At 36.1% G+C, this 21,913-nt stretch overlaps 1 protein-coding gene across 3 annotated transcripts in view; it reads left to right on the top strand.

Annotated features, from left to right (window-relative positions):
• Positions 1-21,913, top strand: part of Csmd3 (CUB and Sushi multiple domains 3) — a 1,137,155-nt gene that overhangs the window by 479,366 nt on the left and 635,876 nt on the right. For all 3 annotated transcript variants that reach the window (XM_036207646.1, XM_036207645.1, XM_036207647.1), the window contains one exon: positions 15,694-15,818. In XM_036207646.1, coding sequence (XP_036063539.1) covers positions 15,694-15,818 — 125 coding nt within the window. The remainder of the gene's footprint in view (positions 1-15,693; positions 15,819-21,913) is intronic.

The following is a 21,913-nucleotide window of genomic DNA, read 5'->3' as shown; positions in this document are numbered from 1 at the left end:
AGAAATGGAGTATTGAAAATAAATGGAAGGTATCATCACCCTTCTACATTGGCAGGTGTATACTTCAGTGATCCAATTTGGGAAATGTGTAAGAGCCAGAATGTTTTGGTTATTGAATAATACCTTAAGCACTTCCTATAACAAGACATCAAGGAGCAATATCCAGATTGGTTACAATTCCTTTGAAGTCTGTTTTTATTAGATATTAAGATAGCTATATCATCTTGCTTCTTAAGTCCATTTGATTGGAAAGTCTTTTCCTAGCCTTTTACTCTGAGGTAGTGTCTGTCATTAAAGTTGAGGTGTGCTTCTTGTATGCAACAGAAGGATGGATCCTGTTTTCTTATCCATTCTGTTAGCCTGTGTCTTTTTATAGGCAAATTGAGATCATTGATATTAATGGATATTCATGACCAGTGATTGTTAATTCCTGTTATTTTTTGTTGGTAGTGTAGTGTGTTTCTCTTCTTTGGTATTTGTTGGTGTGGGGTTATCTATTGCCTGTATTTTCATGATTGTATCTAACTTCCTTAGGTTGGATTTTTCCTTCTAGTGCTTTCTGTAGGGCTGGATTTGTAGGTAGCTATTGTTTAAATCTGGTTTAATCATGGAATGTTTTGTTCATTCCATCAAGGCATTTGAAAATTTTGCTGGATATAATAGTCTAGGTTGGCATCCATGGTCTCTTAGTGTCTGCATAACAGCTATCCAGGACCTTAGGGCTTTCAGAGTCTCCATTGAGAAGTCAAGTGTTGTTCTGATGGTTCTGCCTTTGTATGTTACTTGGCCTTTTTCCTTTGCAGATCTTAATACTTTTTCTTTATTCAGTATATTTAATGATTTGATTATTGTGTGGCAAGGGGTCTTTCCTTTTAGATCCAGTCTATTTGGTGTTTTGTAAGCTTCTTGTACTTTCATGAGTATTTCCTTCTTTTAGTTGTATAGATGTAATTCTGAATGGTTTCATTAAGTAAGAAACATAGAGCCAAATGCAGAGTTAAAAGTTCCAGCGTTTGGAGAACAGTAGCTAAGAGCTAAGACCGAGACCATCTTCTTATCACCTGCTGCCACTGCCATCCTTCCCCTGAGAAAAAAACCTACTTTCTGTGTGTCTGTCTTTTTTTTGACTTTCTGTTCTGCCTTCTCATTGGTTGTAAACCCAACCAACATGACTTCCTCATTACTGCCTGTTTATACAGACCTCCAGGTCTCTATGGTTGGTATTGAGATTAAAGGCATGTGTCTCCAAGCTGGCTATGTCCTTGAACACACAGACTGACTGCCATGTGATCTGATTAAGGGCGTGTGCTACCACTGCCAGACTTCTGCTATGGCTTGCTATTAGCTCTGACCCCCAGGCAACTTTATTTACATACAAATAAAATCACGTTTTAGCACAAATATCACCATAAAGTTGGGAAAGTTTTCTTCTATGATTTCGTTAAATATGTTTTCTGTGCCTTTGAGTTGCTGTTCTTCTTCTATCCCTATTATTCTTAGGTTTGGTCTTTTCATGGTGTCCCAAATTTCCTGGACATTTTGTTATGACTTTTTTGGCTTTAGTGTTGTCTTTGACTGATGAATCTATTTCCTCTATTATATCTTCAACACCAGAGATCTGCTCTTCCATCTCTTGCATTCTGTTAGTTATGCTTGCATCTGTAGTTCTTATTCATTTACTCAGATTTTCCATTTCCAGTCTTCTCTCAGTTTGTATCTTCTTTATTGCCTTTATTTCAGTTTTCAAATCTTGGACTGTTTCATTAATCTGTTTAATTGCTTTTTTTTTTTTTTTGCCTTTTTAAGGGATTTATTGATTTCTTCCAATTTTTTGTTTGTCTTTTCTTCAAATTCTTTAAGGGTAGTTTTCATTTCCTCTTTAAAAGTCTCTATATTCTTAAGGTCATTTTTAAGGTCTTTTACTTCTGCTTCTTCTGCTTTGGGATGTTCAGGTCTTGTTGATGTAGCAGCACCAATAGGTTCTGATGGTGCCATATTGGTCTTTATGTTGTTGACTGTATTTTTGCACTGGTGTCTACTCATCTCTTCCTCCACTATGTGCAAGTGCTGTCTGTGTCTGAGGGAGCCTCTTTTGGTCTGATTGATATTCTTGATCTAACAGGAGCTCTTGGTCTAATCTGTGCTGCTCCCAACTGGTGCAGGAAGTGCTTATGTCCCCAATTTTCACTGGTGTCACAGAGGGCTGTTTTCTTGGTGAGGGTGCAGGGGAAGTGGCAGCTGGCCTATCTATGGGGTTCCAATAGCTTGGGGGAGGGTCTCAAGATGTGCCCCTAGTGCCTAGGGAACAGGGGCCTGGTTTACCCAGTCCAGAGATGGGGCCTTACCTGTTCCCAATCAGTGCAGGTTGGGCTTATAACCCCCTACAGTTACAGTGCAGAAACCAGTAAATAAGACAAACATAAAACTGTTTGCATGATGAACTAAACCATCTTCATCAGTTACAATGTTGGTTTTGTTGACATAACCTAAGGGAATAATGACATTATATTCAAAACATAAAATGAACAATAAATATTTTGTTTTATTCTTTTATTAAAATTGTTTTGTTCATTTCACACATCAATCACAGATCCCCTTTTTCCCTCCTCCCACCTCTCCAGCCTCTCCTCCTCAACATACTCCCCCTATTCCCTCCTACAGAACTAAATATCCTTTTTTTCTCTCATTTGAGCAAAGGTTTTGGTAAAAATTTAGAATAATTTAAAACATCTAACAATAAGTACCAGTTGAATTTGGAGGGCTATCAAAAATAAAGCTCTTACTCCAAGTAAAACATGATGTGGTTTATGTTAAGTCAAATATGAGAGAATAGTCCAGGAAATACTGATGGGCTTACTTCAAATAATGTGTCTCACCATGAAAGTGATTACATGACCAGTAATTTGTGTGTGTGTGTGTGTGTGTGTGTGTGTGTGCACGTATGTGTGTGTGAGAGAGACATTCATATAAGCATATATGTGCTTGTGTCTGTGTATATGTGTTTGTGTGTAAACAAGACTTATTGCCTTTTTTCATCCCCTCAAATACTACTATATATTACTCCTTACTCTCCTTCAATTTCATGGCCCCATAAAATATTAGTGTGTGTGTGTGTGTGTATGTGTGTGTGTGTGTGTGTGTGTGTGTGTGTGTGTGTGTGTATGTGTGTATGTGCTGTGCTTAAATATAACAGGCTTATATTATGTTAGTCATATGCATGTGTTCAGGGGTGACCATTTGTGGTAAACTCTTGTATTCATAGGACAAAAGAAAGTTGTGACCAGTGCATTTCCTAGTGCATTGGGGGGTCTGACAAGGGAGACAACAGTGAACTATGAACCTCTTCTATAGAGTTTTGGAAATGCCTTATTAGCATGTCATAGCACCCTTTGCTCCAGGGTTGTTGAACGTTACAGGAATACAAGATATAATACTTTATAATTTAGTTGTTATTCATTTTCAAATCAATTTCTAGATTCTTAGAACACATAATAATCATATTTAAAATACCCTAGACTCTATTTTCGTTAAGGGGAAAAGTAAGCTTAAGTTTTCTAATGTACAATTACTCATTTTTGAAAGTGCCAGTTTAAATAAATTAATTATTTGAATTTAATTCAAAAGCATTAATCTGTCATAATCAAGTTTAGTTGGCAACATTTTCCCCCTGTTTTTAGCACTTTAATCATTTCACTACAGAAATATTTTACATAAGCTTTAAGTTTTGCATCAGCATTTATGCTGGGTTAATTTCTACTCTTAAGTTTTAATTTTGAAAACTAGACATCTGTGTTAATGTTGAATTCTGTATATGTCAGGAAATCATGAGACCTTTAAATCAACCAAAAAAACCAGTATCTGGAAAAACATCTTAAATATCAATCCATCCAAAATGAGTTGCTGATAAGCTTACTTGGTCTACAAGGATCCCCTTTCTGTCAGCTCCAGCAGCTGTCCTGTTTTCCCATTTGTTCATATCCTACTTGATTATAAACAAAATAAAAGGATCACTATGTCAGTCAAAGTAAATGATTTAAAATTTATATATTTAAAAAAATCTTTCATTCGACTGACAATTTTTAAGCCTTTATGTAACAAGACACTTTTGAAAAATTAAGTATTTTTTTAAGATGATGACATTTAAAGATGGCCCAACCTAATTATAGTGAAGATCCACACTTGTTACCAAATAGTGTCATTTTGTCATCTGCCTGATGATTAGAGTCTTAATAATGTGCTCAAACATTTGTGTTGGAATGTGGCATCATATTAAGTATCTAAATATCCTTACTAAAATAGAAGGTACTAGACAAATAGGATAGATATCTTTTCAGTGTTGACGAGGTAATTATGGTGGACACATCTGATCAACTCTGCCACTTCACTGAAACTAAATATTTTCCTATAAATCTCTATTTTCACATGCATTATTAAATTCCATATTTTAGGTTTTCTTTGAAGATTAACAGAAATTAGAAAACAAGTCTTAATAATGACAAAAGAATATAAGAAAGAGTGAGTTCTGGGCTGGCAGATATTATGAGAGCATCCGAAATACAAAGTAGGTGTCTAGAATATATATAGGGCAACAATTGTTTTAGAGATTTAGCCCAATAAATAGAGAGAATAAATTACACTAACAGACTTTTATGAAAATGAAATGTAAAGTTCCAAAGAGACTACAACAGAGATCTCAGATGACTTCAAAATCAACAGCTGCCAGATTATTGTGGTCTGATTTTTAACTAAGAGAAATAATTAAGTGCCTGAACCATGTTAGAGATTGTGTACTTAATAAAAGATGTGTCTTCCTCACTTGCACAGCAGGTGAGATAGGGGTTAGCAGATCTGACTCTGTGATCTGAAGGGCTAACTACTGCCCCTCTTCTTTATGCATGTAAACTACTGCAAATAAATTATCTGAGGGAAGAAAGAAAGGAAATTGTTTTTATCATAGGGAGGAAAATTATATACACTTCAAAGAGTGTTGTTGACTTGCTAGCAAAGGAGGCAGATGTTTATATATAGAAGTTGCCTATATACAGGTAATAAAAATAATGAATTTATAGTACTTTCACACACACACACACACACACACACACACACACACAGACACACACAAACCAAGAACAACAGTAAATCACCTATGGTTAAATATAATGCCATGTAGATGAATTTCTAAATGGTCTTATTAAAATAAAAAACACAGAGCCAGAAACTTGGCTTAAAGCCTTAGAGAGATCAGAGAAATCCACCAGCTAACCTTATCTCATTAACTCTACAGCTTCCAAATGTGAGTTGCTTCCTGTCTACCCATGCCTTTATTGCCTTGCTGTTCTGCCCTCTCATTGATTATCTTAGCCCAGCTACCTTATTTCCTTGTCACTGTCTGTCTGTCTGTACAGACCTCAAGGCCTCTATGGTTGATACTGGGATTAAAGGAGTGTGTCACCAAGCTTGGCTGTCTTCCCTAGTGTGGCCTTGAACAAACAGAGATCCTGCCTGCTAAGGGACTAAGGATATCTGTTGCCTGACTTCTTGTTTTTGTAAAATGGCTGGCTTTCCCCCTGATCTCCAGGAAAGCTTTATTTATTAACATACAAATAAAATATCACCACATTTCAGCACAAATAAAATATCACCACATTTCCCCTTTTCCCCTAATAAAAGTAAAAAAAAATAAAAAAGTTATAACTAATATAAGAAAAACTATACACAGTAAGTACAATAGCTATATACAATATATGCAAGCAATAAGTACACCAACAATATCAATTTGCATTGACAAATTCAGAGAAAATATTCCATTATCTATCCTATTTTGATGAGTCAAAAATGTACCTAATTCACTTTGTATCCAATCTTGTATTACCAACAGAAAACTATCTTATAATGTCAATTTTTCTTTAATTTTACAAAATACAAATAGACTAGATATTGTAACTGTAGTTCTTGCTTGATAACTGTTTTGTCATATGTAATTTTAATAGGTTAAAGTTAAACCCTTCCTTTTGTTAAGACAGAAAAGGGGAAGTGATGGGGGTGTTGTGAATGATTGATTGATAAATAAAACACTGATTGACCAATAGCCAAGCAGGAAGTATAGGTGGGACAAAGGGGAAGGAGAATTCTGGGAAGTGGAAGGCTGAGGCAGAAAGACACTGCCAGCTGCTGTGATGAGAAGCAACATGTTAAGATACCAGTAAGCCACAAGCCACATGGCAACTTATAGATTAATAAAAATGGGTTAATTTAAGATATACAAACTAGATAGCAAGAAGGCTGAGCCATTAGGCCAAACAGTTTAAATAATATAAGCATCTGTGTGTTTATTTGAGTCTGAGTGGCTGCCAGCCCAGGTGGGACTGTAGATAGCTCCAGCTACAAATGGCACCAGAACTTGGGGTGAGAATTTCCACCTAAAACTGGAGAAAGCTTTAAAAAAGATTCTAAAACAAGGCTAAAATAGTTTCCTAGTTGTCTCTCTCAATTTAGCAGCACCCTGCATGCTTGAACTACTATATGGTGGGTTCCTGGTGTGCTCTCTTGACCTGCAGTATGGCGGTAATGAGATGTCTTCAAGCTGCACGTTATACTATGTGGGGTTTTAGCTTTCGCTAATACATTAAAAAAAAAAAAAAGGTTTCTGGACTACATGCTAATTGAATAGAAAAATAGACCCATTATGGTACCCAATGTGGGGCTGGGGGGGATATCTTTCTGTATGCTGTGAAGATGTGTTGCTCTGATTGGTTGATAAATAAAGCCATTTGGCCTATGGGAAGGCAGCTTAGAGGCAGGTGGGAAATTCAAAGAGAGAGACAGGAAGAAGGAGGCAGGAAGTGTGGGGGAAAAGCGGGGAAAGATGACAGCCTGTCATCAAGGGAGCAGCATGTAATGGCACACAGGTAAAGCCATGGAAAACATGGTGAAATACAAATAGTTATGGGCTAATTTAAGTTATAGCTAGCAAGAAGCCTAAGCCAGTAGGCCATACAGTTAGTAATTAGAATAGTCCTCTGTGTGCTCATTTGGGTCTGAGCGTCTGTGGGACCGTGAAGCCATGGGAGCCATGTGGGACCAGGAAAACTTTCAGCTGCAATGCCATTTATCCATTTTACCAAAAAGAGCATGGTTAAAATTAAATGCACTCACCTGCAACAAATGCAGCAAGTTGTAGATATTAAGTTAATAAGATGCAATCATTAAACAACTCCTACAAAACATTCCTTATCTCAAAGTTTTAACCTTACTAGTTTCTAATCTCTTCCATCTTGTATATGTTACTAACCTATCTCCTCCAGAGCTGAGACACTTGTAATAGCGTCTTGCTTCCACCGTGTGCTCTAAAATTGTGTTATTCACTCACACCCAATAGAATCACTTTAAAACACCAAATATTGTCATTCACTAGGCACTCAATGAAAGCCCATGGCTTCTAGAATGATGCTCAAAAGACCTGTAGCACACTTTAGACTTGGAATTCATCTCATTGAATCCCTAACAGCTTTCCTGACTTAATTTTATACAGGGGTTTGCTTCATTTGCTACATCCTGATCATAATATTCCTCTTTCTTGAAAACAGAAAATGTGTCAAATGATGGAAGGTTGGTGCTTGAGGATTATAGAATTTTAGTATCCCCAAGAAAATATCTTGACCTTGGAAAGTATCATCTACTTATAGGCATCCAGATTAAATTGAATGTTTTTAGTCTCTGTTAGGTAAATGTTAGTAAACAAGTCTGAAATAAATAATGCTATTCAGGATGTGTGTGAGTGTGTGTGCGTGTGTGTGTGTGTGTGTGTGTGTGTGTGTTCTGTCTCTTTCAGCCTCAACTGAAATATTTTCTTCCTGACTTCCTTTTCTGTAGTTTTATTTTGACATGTTCTCTTCATTGTTACCAAAATATATGTTACCATATTGCACCTTCAGGATAAGCTCAGGAAGCTGAAAAGAATTCATTAAGCTACAGGCTGAGTAACAGGGTAGAACTAAGGTCATTTGTGCAGAGAGAACAAGGAAAAACAGGAGAAACAGCATGGTGTATGTAGTTACCCTTTATGGATACTTGCCAGAAGTAAGAATGGAGAGGAAACAGTTTGGGCAATGTATTATGAGAGAGCTATTTAGTAAGAAGAATAAATTTCTTGTTTTATTTATTTGCTTTTTCCATTTTTCATTTATAAATTAGCATGTAAACCATTGGTTTTCAAACAGACATCATCAGATATAAATTTTGGTGACCCTCCTCTCCCTGTCTTCCCATTTCTACATACCCCTCTTTCCACATTCCACCACAGGCCTCCTCCCTTCTGCTTTCATGATATGCTTTCATGCAAATGTGATACACTATCTTTGCTCCTTTCCCCTCTCATGGACAACTTTTTGTTTGTACTAAAAATAAATTCTTTTCTCTACAACATACCTTAATTATAGTTTCCCCTCCATCTACTCCTTCTAGTTCCTTCCAACATCCCATCCTCTCAATTCCCTTTCTTTCTCTCACTAGAAAAGAACAGGCTTCTAAGAGAGAACAACCAACATGACAAAGTAAAATATAATAAGATGAAGCAAAACCTACCAAATCAAAGTTAGACGTGACAACCCAACAAGAATAAAGGGGTCCCAAGAACAGGCACAAGAGTCAGAGACCCACTCATTCAAACAGTCAGTAGTTGCATTAAAAATACTAAGCTAATAGCTAGAATATATACAAAGATGACATGGTATAGACTCATGTAAGCCCAGTGCTTGCTGCTTTAGTCTCTGTGAGCTCACATGTGCCTTGCTCAGTTGATTTAGCAGGCTTTGTTCTCTTGGTGTTCTCCTTCCTCTCTGATTCTTACACTCTTTCTGCCTTTGGTGGTATTTCTTGAGCTCTGAGGTGAGGGATTTGATGGAGACCTACAATTTAGACTCTCTCTCCAAAACTTTTCTGGCTGTGAGGCTCTGCTTTTTTTCCCATATGTTGCCAAAGGAAGAGTCTCTGATGATGATTGGTTAAGATACTGATCTATGAGTATAGCAAATATCATTAAGAATCAGTTTTTATACCAGTAGTCTTGGTTTTACCCTAGGTCTCTAGGATATCTAGTCTCTCTCTGGTTTTGGTTGCCCAAACACTTTAAGGTATGGGTTCTCTCTCATAGAATGGGCTTTGGGTCAAATAAGACATTTGTTGACTACTCCCTCAAGTTATGTGCCCCATTTCCCTGGCATATTATGCGGGCATAACAGATTGTAGGTATAAGGCTTATGGGTGAGTTGGTGTCCACATTTCTTAGCCTGCAGAGTACCTTCTCTACACCAAAGGGACTAGAACATAGAAATGAGGGCTCCATGGAGGAACCAGTTCAACTCCATATTCAATGAGTTTTGTTATCTATGCAATGGGGTCCTACTGTAATCCTGGATTGTTTATGGATTTGCATGCAACCCCCTTGTCCAGCAACTGAAATGAATACAACCTATTACCTCAATGGGAAGCCTCACTTGGCTACAAGAGATGGCCAGGTGAGAATCAATAAAACTATTACTAGGATTCCTCATTAGCATAACCTTAATAGATTCCAGGAAGTTTCCACTGTACTAAGTTTCCACAGCACCACTAAAATATCCCTCCAATTCTCGGCATCTCTCACCATATTCTCTCCCTCCACCATATCTTCCCCAACCCAGTCCCCAGTCCCATCACCACCCACCCCCATTTTGCCTGTTAAATATATTATTTCCCCTCCCATGGAGATTGCTGCATCCCTCCTAAAGCCCTCTTTGTTACCTAATATGTCTGTGGATTGTGCCTTGGTTATCATTTACTTCACAGCTACCATCCCATTTTAGTAAATATAAACTATATTTATCTTTCTGTGTTTGTGTTACCTCACTCAGAATGACTTTTTTTTCCTAGTTCTATTCATTTACTTGCAAATTCCATGGTATCATTTTTTAACAGCTGAGTAATAGTCCACTGTGTAAATGCACCATAGTTTCTTTATCTTTTCTTTTCTTGAAGGACATCTAGGTTGTTTCCAGTTTTTAGCTATTAAAACTGAAGCCACAATGAAAATGATTGAACAAGTGCCCTTGGGGTAGGATACAGCTTCCTCTAGTATACACCCAAGAGTGATATAGTTAGGTGTTGAGGTAGATTGATTCTCAAATATCCGAGGAGCCTCTATATTTATTTACATGGTAGCAGAACAAGTTTCCACTCTCACCAGAAAAGGTTTAGTGATCCCCTTGCTCTACATCCTCACTGGCATGAACTTTCATTTTTGTTATTGATCTTAGGCATTATGACAGGTATAAGATGGAATCTCAAAATAGTTTTCATTTGCAACCCACTGCTAGCTAAGGATGTTGAACATGTCTTTAAGTGTTTCTCAGCCATTTGTGATTCCTCTATTGATTGAGAATTATCCTTTTATATCTGTTCCACATTTTCAGTTTAATGAGTTTCCATTTCCTAATTGTTGATCTTAGTGCTTCTGATATTAGTGTCCTTCTCAGTAAATTGTTTTCTGTGCCAGTGTGTTCAAGGCTATGCATCACTTTTCTTCTATCACCTTCAGTGTGTCTAACTTTACGTTGACGTCTTTGATACACTTGGACTTGAATTTTTACCGGGTAATAGGTATGGTTCTATTAGCATTCTTCTAATTCAAGCCATCGAGGTTGATCAGCACCATTTGTTGAAGATACTGTCTTTTATCCAGTGTGTATTACTGACTTCTATATTAAAAAAATCAGGTGTCCATATGTGTGTGGATTTATGTCTGAGTCTTCAATTCATTTCCATTGATCAATCTGTTTTTATACCAATACCATGTTTTATTAAAATATTATTGCTATAGCTCTGTAGTACATCTTAAAATCAAGAATGGTGGTAACTGTAGCAGCTATTTTATTGTTCAGGATTGTTTTACCTATCTTGGGTTTTTTGTGTTTATTTTTCTGTATGAAGTTGAGAATCATCCTATTAAGATCTGTAAAAAATCATGTTGGAATTGTGATGTGGATTGAATTGAATCTGAAGATAGCTTTTGGTAGGATAGCTATTTTTACTGTGTTGATCCTACCTATCCATGAGTATGGGAGATCTTTCCCTCTCTGATATTCACTTCAGTTTCTTTCTTAAAAGGCTTGAAGATTTTATTATTTAAGTCCTTCTCTTGCTTGACTATAGTTACACTAAGACATATTATTTGAGGCTATTGTGAAAAGTTTTAATTCCCTTATTTCTTCCTCAGTCCATTTGTCATTTATAGATTGGATGATTACTTACTTGTTTTTGTTGAACTTGTATCCAGTCACTTTGTGGGAAGGCTTTATCAGCTGTAGGAGTTCCTGACAGAATCTTTTAGGGTTACCTATGTATACTATCATGTCATCTGTACATAATGATACTTTCACTTTTTCCTTTCCAATTTGTATTCCCTTGATCTCCTTGAGTTATCAAATTTCCATGGCTAAAATTTTTAGTAGTATATTGACTAGGTAAGGACAGAGTAGACTACCATGGCTTTTTCCTGATCTTAGTAGAATTGCTTTGGATTTTTCTCCATTTTATTTGATATTGGCTATGTAGACTTTCTATAAACTGCCTGTGTTATGTGTAGGTATGTCTCTCATTTTGCTAATCTCTCTTGGACTTTTGTTATGAAGGGTCTTGGACTTGTTAAAGGGTTTTTCTGTATCTAATGAGATGATCAAGTGATTCTTTGCTTTCACTTTGTTTATATGCTGAATTACACTGACAGATTTTCATATATTGAACCATCCCTGCATCTCTGGGTTGAAGCTTACTTGATCATGGTAGATCATTTTTATATATTATTGGATCCTATCTGCAAGTATTTTATTGTATAATTTTGCATCTATTTTCATAAAGGAAAATGATCTGCAGTTCTCTTTCTTTATTGTGGTTTGGGTATTGGGCTTACTGTGGCTTCATAAAATGAATTGGATAATGTTCCTTCTGTTTCTATTTTGTAAAATAAAAGTATTTATGTTAACTCTTCTTTGAAAGTCTGGTAGAATTCTGTGTGAAAACCATCTGGCCTTAGACTTCTTCTGGTTGGGAGACTTTTATTTCACTAGTGTTTATAGGTTTATTTAAATTTTTTTTTTTTACCAGATTGTGACTTAACTTTTGTTAAGTGATACCTATTGAGAAAATTTCATTTATTTTAGCTTTTCTAATTTTGTTGAGTATAGTTTTTTTAAAAGTATGATCATGGAAAATTTCTAATTTTGTGACCCATAACCAAACTTTCTTCCACATATACAAATATAATTTTGCAGATGACAGAAAGACATTGTATTGTTTAGTCACACCCATTGCCTAGCAAATTTCAGTTTTCCATAAAACTCTGAATAAAATTGTGTCATACATAAGTACATTTTTAAATTCATCCTTGTTGATACTAGTTTCTTGCTGTTGTGAGTAGTACACCAATAAATAGATATGTAATTGTGTCTGTGAGTAAGATATGCACCATTTGCATATTCAGTCTGATGGGGTATCCGGGTCATGTGCTAATTCTACTTTTGGTCTTTTGAGAGAGCTTCATAGTGATTTTCATAATGGCTTTCATAATTTTCAACACTCTGCTTTACCCTACCATCTGCAGTGAATAGAGGTTTTCTTTCCACTCAGGCAAGCACTCGTTTTCTTAGTGACAGTTATTTTCCCTAAGTGAATTGGAATCTGAGAGCAATCCATATTTAGATTCCTTTGATGACTAAGGCCGTGGAAGTCTTTTTTTGTTGTTATTGTTTTGTTTTTGTGTTTTTTTTCATTTTTCTTTATTAAGAAATTTTCTACTCACTCCACATACTATCCACAGACCCCGCTCCCTCCTCCCACCTCCCAGCTCTCTTTTCCCAAGCCACCCTGCATCCCCACATCCCCCACATCGAGGTCTCCCTTGGGGAGTCAGCAGAGCCCAGCACACTGAGTCTAGGCAGGTCCAAGCCTCTTCCCACTGCACCAAGGCTGTGCAAGGTGTCACACCGTAGGCACTGGATTCCAGAAGCCTGCCCATAGACCAGGAACAGATCCCCTTGCTTGGGTACCCCCCAAACAGAGCCAAACAACCATCTTCTGTATCCAGAGGGCCTACTCCAGTCCCATGGGGGCTCCACAGCAACCAATCCACAGTTCATGGGCTTCCACTGGTGTGGCTGGTCATCTCTGCATGTCCTCCCATCATGATCTCGATTTCCCTCACCTGAAGTATCTCTCCTCTCTCTCATCAACTGGATTCTCAGAGCTCATCCTGGTGTTTTGCCATGGTTTTCTGTATCTGCCTCCATCAGTCACTGGACAAAGGCTCTATGATGACAGCTAGGCTATTTGCTAGGCTGGTCACCGGAGTAGACTGGTCCAGGCACCCTCTGGACTACTGCTAGCAGACCAAGGTGGGGTCAACCTTGCAGATTCCTGAGAGCCTCCCCAGCAACCTGCCTCTTCCTATTCCCATGATATCTTCATCTATCATGACCTCATCCACTTCTCTTTCACAGGGTCATTTGTGTGTCCTTCCTAGGGTCTTTCCCTGTTACCTAGCCTCTCTGGAGTTGGGTTGATTATTATGTGGAGAGGGGACTTTTTTTTGGGGGGGGGGAATCCAGTCTATTTGGTGTTCTGTAACTTTCTTGTATTTTTATAAGCATTTCCTTCTTTAGGTTGGGAAAGTTTTCTTCTATGATTTTGTTGAATATATTTTCTGTGCCTTTGAGTTGGTATTCTTCTCCTTCTTCTATCCCTATTATTCTTAGGTTTGGTCTTTTCACGGTGTCCCAAATTTCCTGGACACTTTGGGTCATGACTTTGTTGGTTTTAGTGTTTTCTTTGACTGATGAATCTATTTGTTTTACTGTATCTTCAACACCAGAGATCTGATCTTCCATCTCTTGCATTCTGTTGGTTATACTTGCATCTGTAGTTCCTGTTCATTTACTCAGATTTTCCACTTCCAGCATTACCACAGTTTGTATCTTCTTTATTGACTCCATTTCAGTTTTGAAATCTTGAACTGTTTCCCTCACTTGTTTAATTGCTTTCTTTTGGCTTTCAAGGGATTTACTGATTTCTTCTCATTTTTTGTTTTACTTTTCCTCGATTTCTTTAAGGAAAATTTTCATTTCCTCTTTTAAGATCTCTAATATCTTCTTAAAGTCATTTTATGGTAGATATCTTCTGTTTCTTCTGTGTTGGGATGTTCAGGTCTTGCTGATGTAGGTTCCAATGGAGCCATATTGGTTTTTATGTTGTTGACTCTAATTTTGCACTGGCATCTACCCATCTCTTTCTCCACTTGGTGCAAGCAGTGTCTGTGTCTGAGGGAGCCTCTCTTGGTCTGATTGATACTCTTGATCTAGTGGGAGCTCTTGGTCTAGTGGATACTGAAGGACTTTTTGTCTTAGGGAGCAGCTCTTAGTCCAACTGGTGCTAGTGGGCTCTGTCTCAGGGAGTAACTGCAGTCTTACAGTGTGGTAGATGGTGGTAGTCTGACCTGTCTGCGGGAGGTCTGCCTGCCAATTGTCCTGAAACTAGAACTGCAATGGTGGGGATCTAGGGGCATAGGGTTGTGCCCCTGGGCCCAAAGCCTAGGGGCTGTGGTGTTCGGGTGTGAGGATAAAGACTCACCTCTTAGTCCAGTGCAGTACAGGCAGCCTCTGTCTCAGGGAACAGTTGCAGTCTCTCAGGAAACAAATAAATAAAAAAAAATATGTATTTGTTATCTGTTTCTGTTTTTAAAAATGGTCTCTTCTTTTTACTCATCCATTTATTGATTGGCATTTGCACTTTTATCACTTAATTGAAGTTCTTTATATGTTCTAGATATTACTTGTTCTCCCCATAACTAAAGTTCAGAGGCATAGTTTTGTTTTATTATGTTTCTTTTTTTTTTCATTTTGGTGATCATTTACTGCTTGTAGATTTTAAGAAAAAAAATGTAGTATCAAATTTCATTTCAGACAACATACATTACCCTTTGAAATATATGAGAGTTAAAAATATAAGAATTAGCTGGCTTATTTTAATTGAAAGAAAATCAAATTTCAGTGCATTCAATATTGAATGGTGTGTATTTTTTTGAGTTATTTTTCTTTAGACAGAGACATGTTCTATAGTCCAGACTGATCTTAGGCATGTAATTCTCCTGCTACAATATCTAGGAATTACAGGCTTCTGTGACAATGTTGGCATGAAATAGAACAGATTTAATTTATCATGGACCAGATTTAATAAACATGGACAATATATGTTTCAAAAGTCAGTTTTTAATGTATTTACAAACACACGTAGATCTTCAAAGGTGTCAATTCTACACATGTCAATTCTCCATAAAGAAGTATAATGGGTTGTAAAAAGCCAAGATCCAGAATTCAGTTTAGAATGTCAAGGAGTTATTCACATTTACCACCCACTTGGAATAGTAACTTAGTTAATCATAACTGAACTTGATGCTGGCCTTACATTTCTATAATTCTTGCCACTGAACATATTTATTAAGGATTCATATTGTTTTTACTTTTAGTACATAATTATGTAAGTTGCATTTTCACATTTTCTATTAAATATTTGTGCCTTCTGATTTGGCCTACTGAATGGAGTCCATAGAGACTTGTTCATTGCATTCTGGTTTTCTAAAAACATTTCTTAATCTAAATTCAATTGTAGCCTTGGATCCACTGTGCAGTTTTCCTGTGATGAAGACTATGTCCTACAAGGAGCAAAAAGCATCACTTGTCAACGGATAGCTGAAGTTTTTGCTGCTTGGAGTGACCACAGGCCTGTATGTAAAGGTAAAGAAATTTTATAATAAAATATTCTCTGAAAATACTGTGATACTTACCTTTGTTTTATGAGGTTAACATTAAAGGTATAATGTTGATGTAGAGTTTTAAGTAATCACTTACTTAGTGTTTTTAACATTTTTAGAGAAGCTGTAAATCACTGTGTTTCTAATCTAAAGAGTTTCCAATGAAACAAGCATAAATATCACAACTGAATCAGAAAGCATGCAATATCAAGCATTGGAAATTGTCTTTGGTCTCCACAAATACTTCATTAATTTTCCCATGTGACAGTGAAAGGTTGATAAGTGTGATTCCAACTTCAGCTGTATAACTTGTCACTTTTCATGCCCATGGTAGTGGGGGGTAGCATTAAGGATGAAGTTCATGTTTATGGAACTTAAACTAAAACCAAATAATGATTGCTTTAAATTTATATATTGCCATTTAACACAGATATTTTCTCATTCTCTCTATATATGTATGTATTACCCACCCCCTCCTGTGTGTATGTGTGTGTGTGTGTGTGTGTGTGTGTGTGTGTGTGTACTGTGAGATCTATGGAAGGGAGCACTTTCTTATTTACCTTTTTCAAACTATGATTGAAATGAAATTGCTGGTATTACCAATTTTTTTTTGCAGTACTAATAGAGAATAGATATAGCTGTAAATGACCTGACTCTTGGTAACACTGTCTCAAGAGTATATACAGTTAAAAACAAAACAAAACAAAACAAAAAATACTTTGAAGGACAAGTGAATTCTTTAGTATCTAGAAAACAAAATGGACTGAATCTAAATTATCTGTACCAGAACACCTCATTGTTTTCAGATTACATTGGTTTGGGGAATCCAATGAGCTTTTCATACTGTAAAGCAACACATGATTATAAGCCATGTACTGTTAACTCACAGTACATATACTATAATATTTAAACATTGAAATGTATGTGCTTTAGACAACGCAATTATTTTAGACATAAATATCAATGTTTGCCAGACTCACTCCACTAGGATCAAGCATATTCATCCATAGTCAGGACTTACAGTTCATGCATATAGAATGAAAAGCCACTTCTCAAACTCAAATGTCAGCCACTGTGTTTTAAGAGAGCATCAAAATAACTATGATTTCATTGAAGACAAGCTCTGAATGTTATTATACAATGTTACTTCTTTTTTTAGTTTCTATATTGTTGCACAGTCTTCCCACCTTCTGACTGCCTCTTTGCCATCTGGTTTACTTGTTCCTTTCTCTCCTTTAAAAATCTGACTGCTAACTATGAAAGATTCTTCTTCCCACACTACACCCTTCCTCCTTTGTCCCAGCTCCCACACCCACTACATATCTTCAAAGCAAAATTCTCATAAAACTATACAAGATTCCTTCATTGTACCCTTTTAATATTTTGCGACAGGGTCTTGCTTTGTGCTCGTGACTAGCCTGAAACTCATTATTTCCACCAGGATAGGCTCTCAAACATAGTGGTCCCCTATTTTTGTCCCCCTATTTCAATGGTTATGGTTGTTATAGGTGTTCATCACAATCTATGCATAATCTTTCTACACTTTATAAAGCTTTATTTGTGAATTTCCTTTGCCATTTCTGTTGTTTGTTCATGTGCCTGTGGTTACTTTTAATGATGACATATTGGCTTTTTTTTTTTTTTAAGTGTATCAGTTGTCAAGAATTTTTAGTTCTTTCAAGGAGCCTTTTTTTTACAGATGCCACACTCAGGGGATTCTTCTCAGATATGTGGAGGAAGATGTCAGAATAGAGAGGGGCATATCTACTAGGTACTATAAAGAGAAAATACATTTCAGGATTGGCTACATATAGAAGGAGGGTGCATAAGAAAGGATTTAAAATGATGTTCAAGTGTGTATGAATAGAACAATCTTGTGCTGTTAATAAATATGAAGGAACTGAAAATGGAGTTACGTGGGAGGGAATCCATGATTACTACAACATTGTCACTGTTATTTTTAACATTCACTATGTGCCAGGCATTATGCTAACAACTGCATATACTTTGTCTCATTTACTTCTGGAAAAAAAAAAAAAAAACCGAGACATTGCCATCACCATTTTAGAAATAAAAAGCATAAGGCAGAGAGGGATGCAGTCTTCCAAAACTTAAAGGGCTCCAACATTTTTTTTTTAAAGTATTCTCATAAGATGAGGAAGAGATGCCAGATCTCACAGCATCAAAAAGGCACACACAAAGAAAAAATATACAAGTGATGCACACTGTATTACTTGGCAATGGCAACCTAGGCTGAGAAATTCAAAAGCTCAATAGAAGTTTTTAGTCCCATGTAAATTTATTTCCTCTTGACATTTTTTATGTTAAGGTCTTAAAGGATGGTATATAATATAACACTAAAGGTACATTATTAATACAATGAAGATGATAAAATTTAAGAGTAAGAATTAAATACAGCTAAGTATGACAACATATATCCATCACCCAAGCATTTAGGAGGTAGAGACAGGGGATCAGGAGTTCAAAATCACTGCCAGCTAACTTGAAAGATCTAAGCCAGTGTGAGCCATGAGCTACTATATCAAAACACCAATAAAACTAAGTATTTATATAAAATTGTGCATTCATTTTATAAAAATGCTACTCTACTGTGTTTAGTATTATAGATGCCAAACATACAGACATACGAGACCTCATATATGCATTCATGTCTCTCTCTCTCTCTCTCTCTCTCTCTCTCTCTCTCTCTCTCTCTCTCTCTCTCTCACACACACACACACACACACACACACACAGAGAGAGAGAGAGAGAGAGAGAGAGAGAGAGAGAGAGAGACAGAGACAGAGAGACAGAGAGAGAGAAAGAATATTTTTTAAAAAGTACACATATACCACCAACACAAAGAAAGCAAACATTTTTCAGCTTTGAATCATAAAACAGTTTAATGCACTTTGTGAAACAAATAAAGGATGCCACGTTTCATGGGACTTGTATTATCAGTGTCCTGGACTGATCTGCTCTCAACTATAAATTATATCTCTTAAAAAGTTATCATGGCTTGTGAGTCAAATATTTATTGCATTCTAATACTTCCTAGATTCTTGTATACATTTTTCATAATAAAATAATGTTAAGAAATGTGATTTATTATAGAAATGGAGATTAATGTTAAAATGGGATCAAACTCACACACAAGGAGTTCTAGCCAAATTATGGAATTTAAGATCTATATAGTAAAACTGAGATGATAAACCTTGTTTTTACTCAGGACTTTCATTTTTTAAAACTGGATTAATCATGTTTGTGATTGAAGATTATTCTAAGGCAGAAATAATGTTGCATTTTCTGTTATTTTTCATAAATGCTACAGTTCTGTACTGATTGCCATGTCCTGAAATGTTTTTGATTGTTTCTCTTGTTTCTCTTATATTCTAACATACATCCTTGGTGTCATGTATCGTTGTAGAAACATTCATTTTACTATTGTATGTATAAACACTACACATTCAAGAGTCATATATTGTCACAATTCCATCTAAATTTACACTATTTCTCCAGACCTTAACCATGTCTACAAAGATTTATTTGCTATTGCTCATGAGGCACACATGTGTATGGCTTATTAGACATACATTGCTATTAGAAATAACTCACTGCGGTTCTGGAAAAAGTAATGGAGGGAACCTGCTGACATAGTAATTGAAATTTTAAAATGACTATCCACTGTGAATATGAACAAAGAATCGTTCTTGTGTCTCATGGGTGCTTGGCCAGAATAAATATGCCTTTGTTCCAAAAAGTGCTGTAAAAAGCAGTATTAGTGTACTGTGCCTTTGAGAAATCATTAATATAGCTCTGTCCACACATTGCATGGCTGAGAAATGGTGGAATTATTAATTTTAAAAGGACATAAGTTTGCATTGATAACAGCACATTACAAACTAAAACAATTGAAATTAGTAATTAATATTATGATTGCATTGAAACTCAAGTGATAAGTATCATTTCCTAAATATGACATATACCTATGAAGTATTTGCCATTTTAAAGTTATGAAAGGAATTGTTTTTAGTTGAGTATGTAATAGACCCCCAATAGGAAGCTTATGCACATTATCAGCTTTTATAATGATTAGCATACTCATTGGAGATTTCTGTACATTTAGTGAGAGTTGTGATAAAAATACATAATTTTGTTAATTTGAAAACTCTTAAGAAATTTAACAAAAATACCCTCAACAAATTATTTTCACATGTCCAATCAATATTTCAGTATTTAAGGGTGGCTATAAGAAGCTAGGATATATATATATATATTGGTTTTTAACACATCATGTACAAAGTAAAACTAGTGGGCCAGACAGTAAGTGAGGACTGGTAGATAAAATAAGGGAAAACTGAAATCCTGTGCTCTTACATAAAAGCCACAATATCACTAACTAATTACTGCTCAATCCTTCCATAAATTATCTTTCTATTAACTTATTCATGTACTAATCTATTTATATTCATTCAACACAGAGTGAGTAGTTATGGTAAATTAAATGTTATATATATATATATATATATTTATATATATATATATATATATATATATATATATATATATATATATATATATTATAGCATATGAATTTGATATTCATTTGCTTTAATCCACAAATCATACACACAAATATAAGAAGTATGCAGCAGACTCTGTAAACTTGACAGGTGCAGTCATTTGTGATTTCAGGTAAGAAAGATGATTTTGACGTTTGAAATAATCTGACATGTTGACCTGGAAAAAAATACTGTGAATGTCATTCCAAATATGAGGTGGATACCGTGATTAAACTTACAATGGGAATGGCAAATCTAGAGAGTGAGATGGAGGAGAGGACTGTTGAAGTTTTTAGGTTTGTAAATAGATAAAATGTAGGACATGACAAAATTGTGTTATAGATTCATTCCTTAAAATTTGTCAGGAAGCCCCTACACACGGTCTTGCTGTGAGTGCCTCTATAATCTACTACTTCAGAGGGTTCAAGCTACAATATAGCTATGTGTGTTTGGTAGATGATTACAACAAATGCATACTTTTAGTTCAGTGTTCAAAGAATCTGTTTCTCTTCTGTCCTGCATGTCAAAAACATGAAATAATCATTCTGTAAATTATTACAGGACTCACTCAGTATCTTAAGTAGTGAAATATCCTTAAAGTGATCATATTTAAGGTATTTAAAGGTGTCCTATGATGTAAGTATCATAACATTTAAACACTTGAATTTAACCTGAAATTCTGCAAAGGTATAACCATTGTGAGTGGCATCAGGCTGTGCTAATACTCCTGTTGCTACTGGTTGCCAATCTTCTGATCACCAAAATCAACCAGGATCCATGTCTAAGTTTATTTACTTAACTCTGAACAGTTTTCCAGCACCTTAATACTGAAGAGATTGCCTTTTAGTTTTTATTTATGTATGCTCTGTCCTTGAATGACAAAGACCTACAATCACATTCTTTCAATCTTTCATGTTTCACCTCCTCATTCTCTGGCCTTCAAACATATAGTATAGCATATATAGCATCTCAGTCACTCAGACAGACAGACAGACAGACACATGCACACACACACACACACACACACACACACACACACACAGACGCACACACACACACACACACACACACACACACACACACACAGACGCACACACACACAGACACACACACACAGACGCACACACACACACACACACAGACGCACACACACACACACACACACACACACACACACACACACAGACGCACACACACACAGACACACACACACAGACGCACACACACACACACACACACACACTTCCCAAAATGCTTAGAGTCTGAATGAAACAGCTTCAGTCATCAGTGTGGTCCATTGATCCACTGTATCCGATTCAACAAAATGACCTAAATGAGGTTTAATTAATTTCCTTACACACAACATGAAAACTGTGTATATAAGTTATATTATGAATAATTGCTAAACAAACCTAAAAAATATTGCCCTCCTTAACCAGTGTCTCTGATCATCTTTGGAGACCTTAAGATGTCATATGTTATGTCTCCTCTTACATTTTGTTTGTGTTTGTAATGC

Source organism: Onychomys torridus, chromosome 16 (genome assembly GCF_903995425.1).
Source record: "Onychomys torridus chromosome 16, mOncTor1.1, whole genome shotgun sequence".
Classification (NCBI taxonomy): domain Eukaryota; kingdom Metazoa; phylum Chordata; class Mammalia; order Rodentia; family Cricetidae; genus Onychomys; species Onychomys torridus.
The sequence above is the reverse complement of the archived record's forward strand: the minus strand, read 5'-3'. Positions and strand labels throughout refer to the sequence as shown.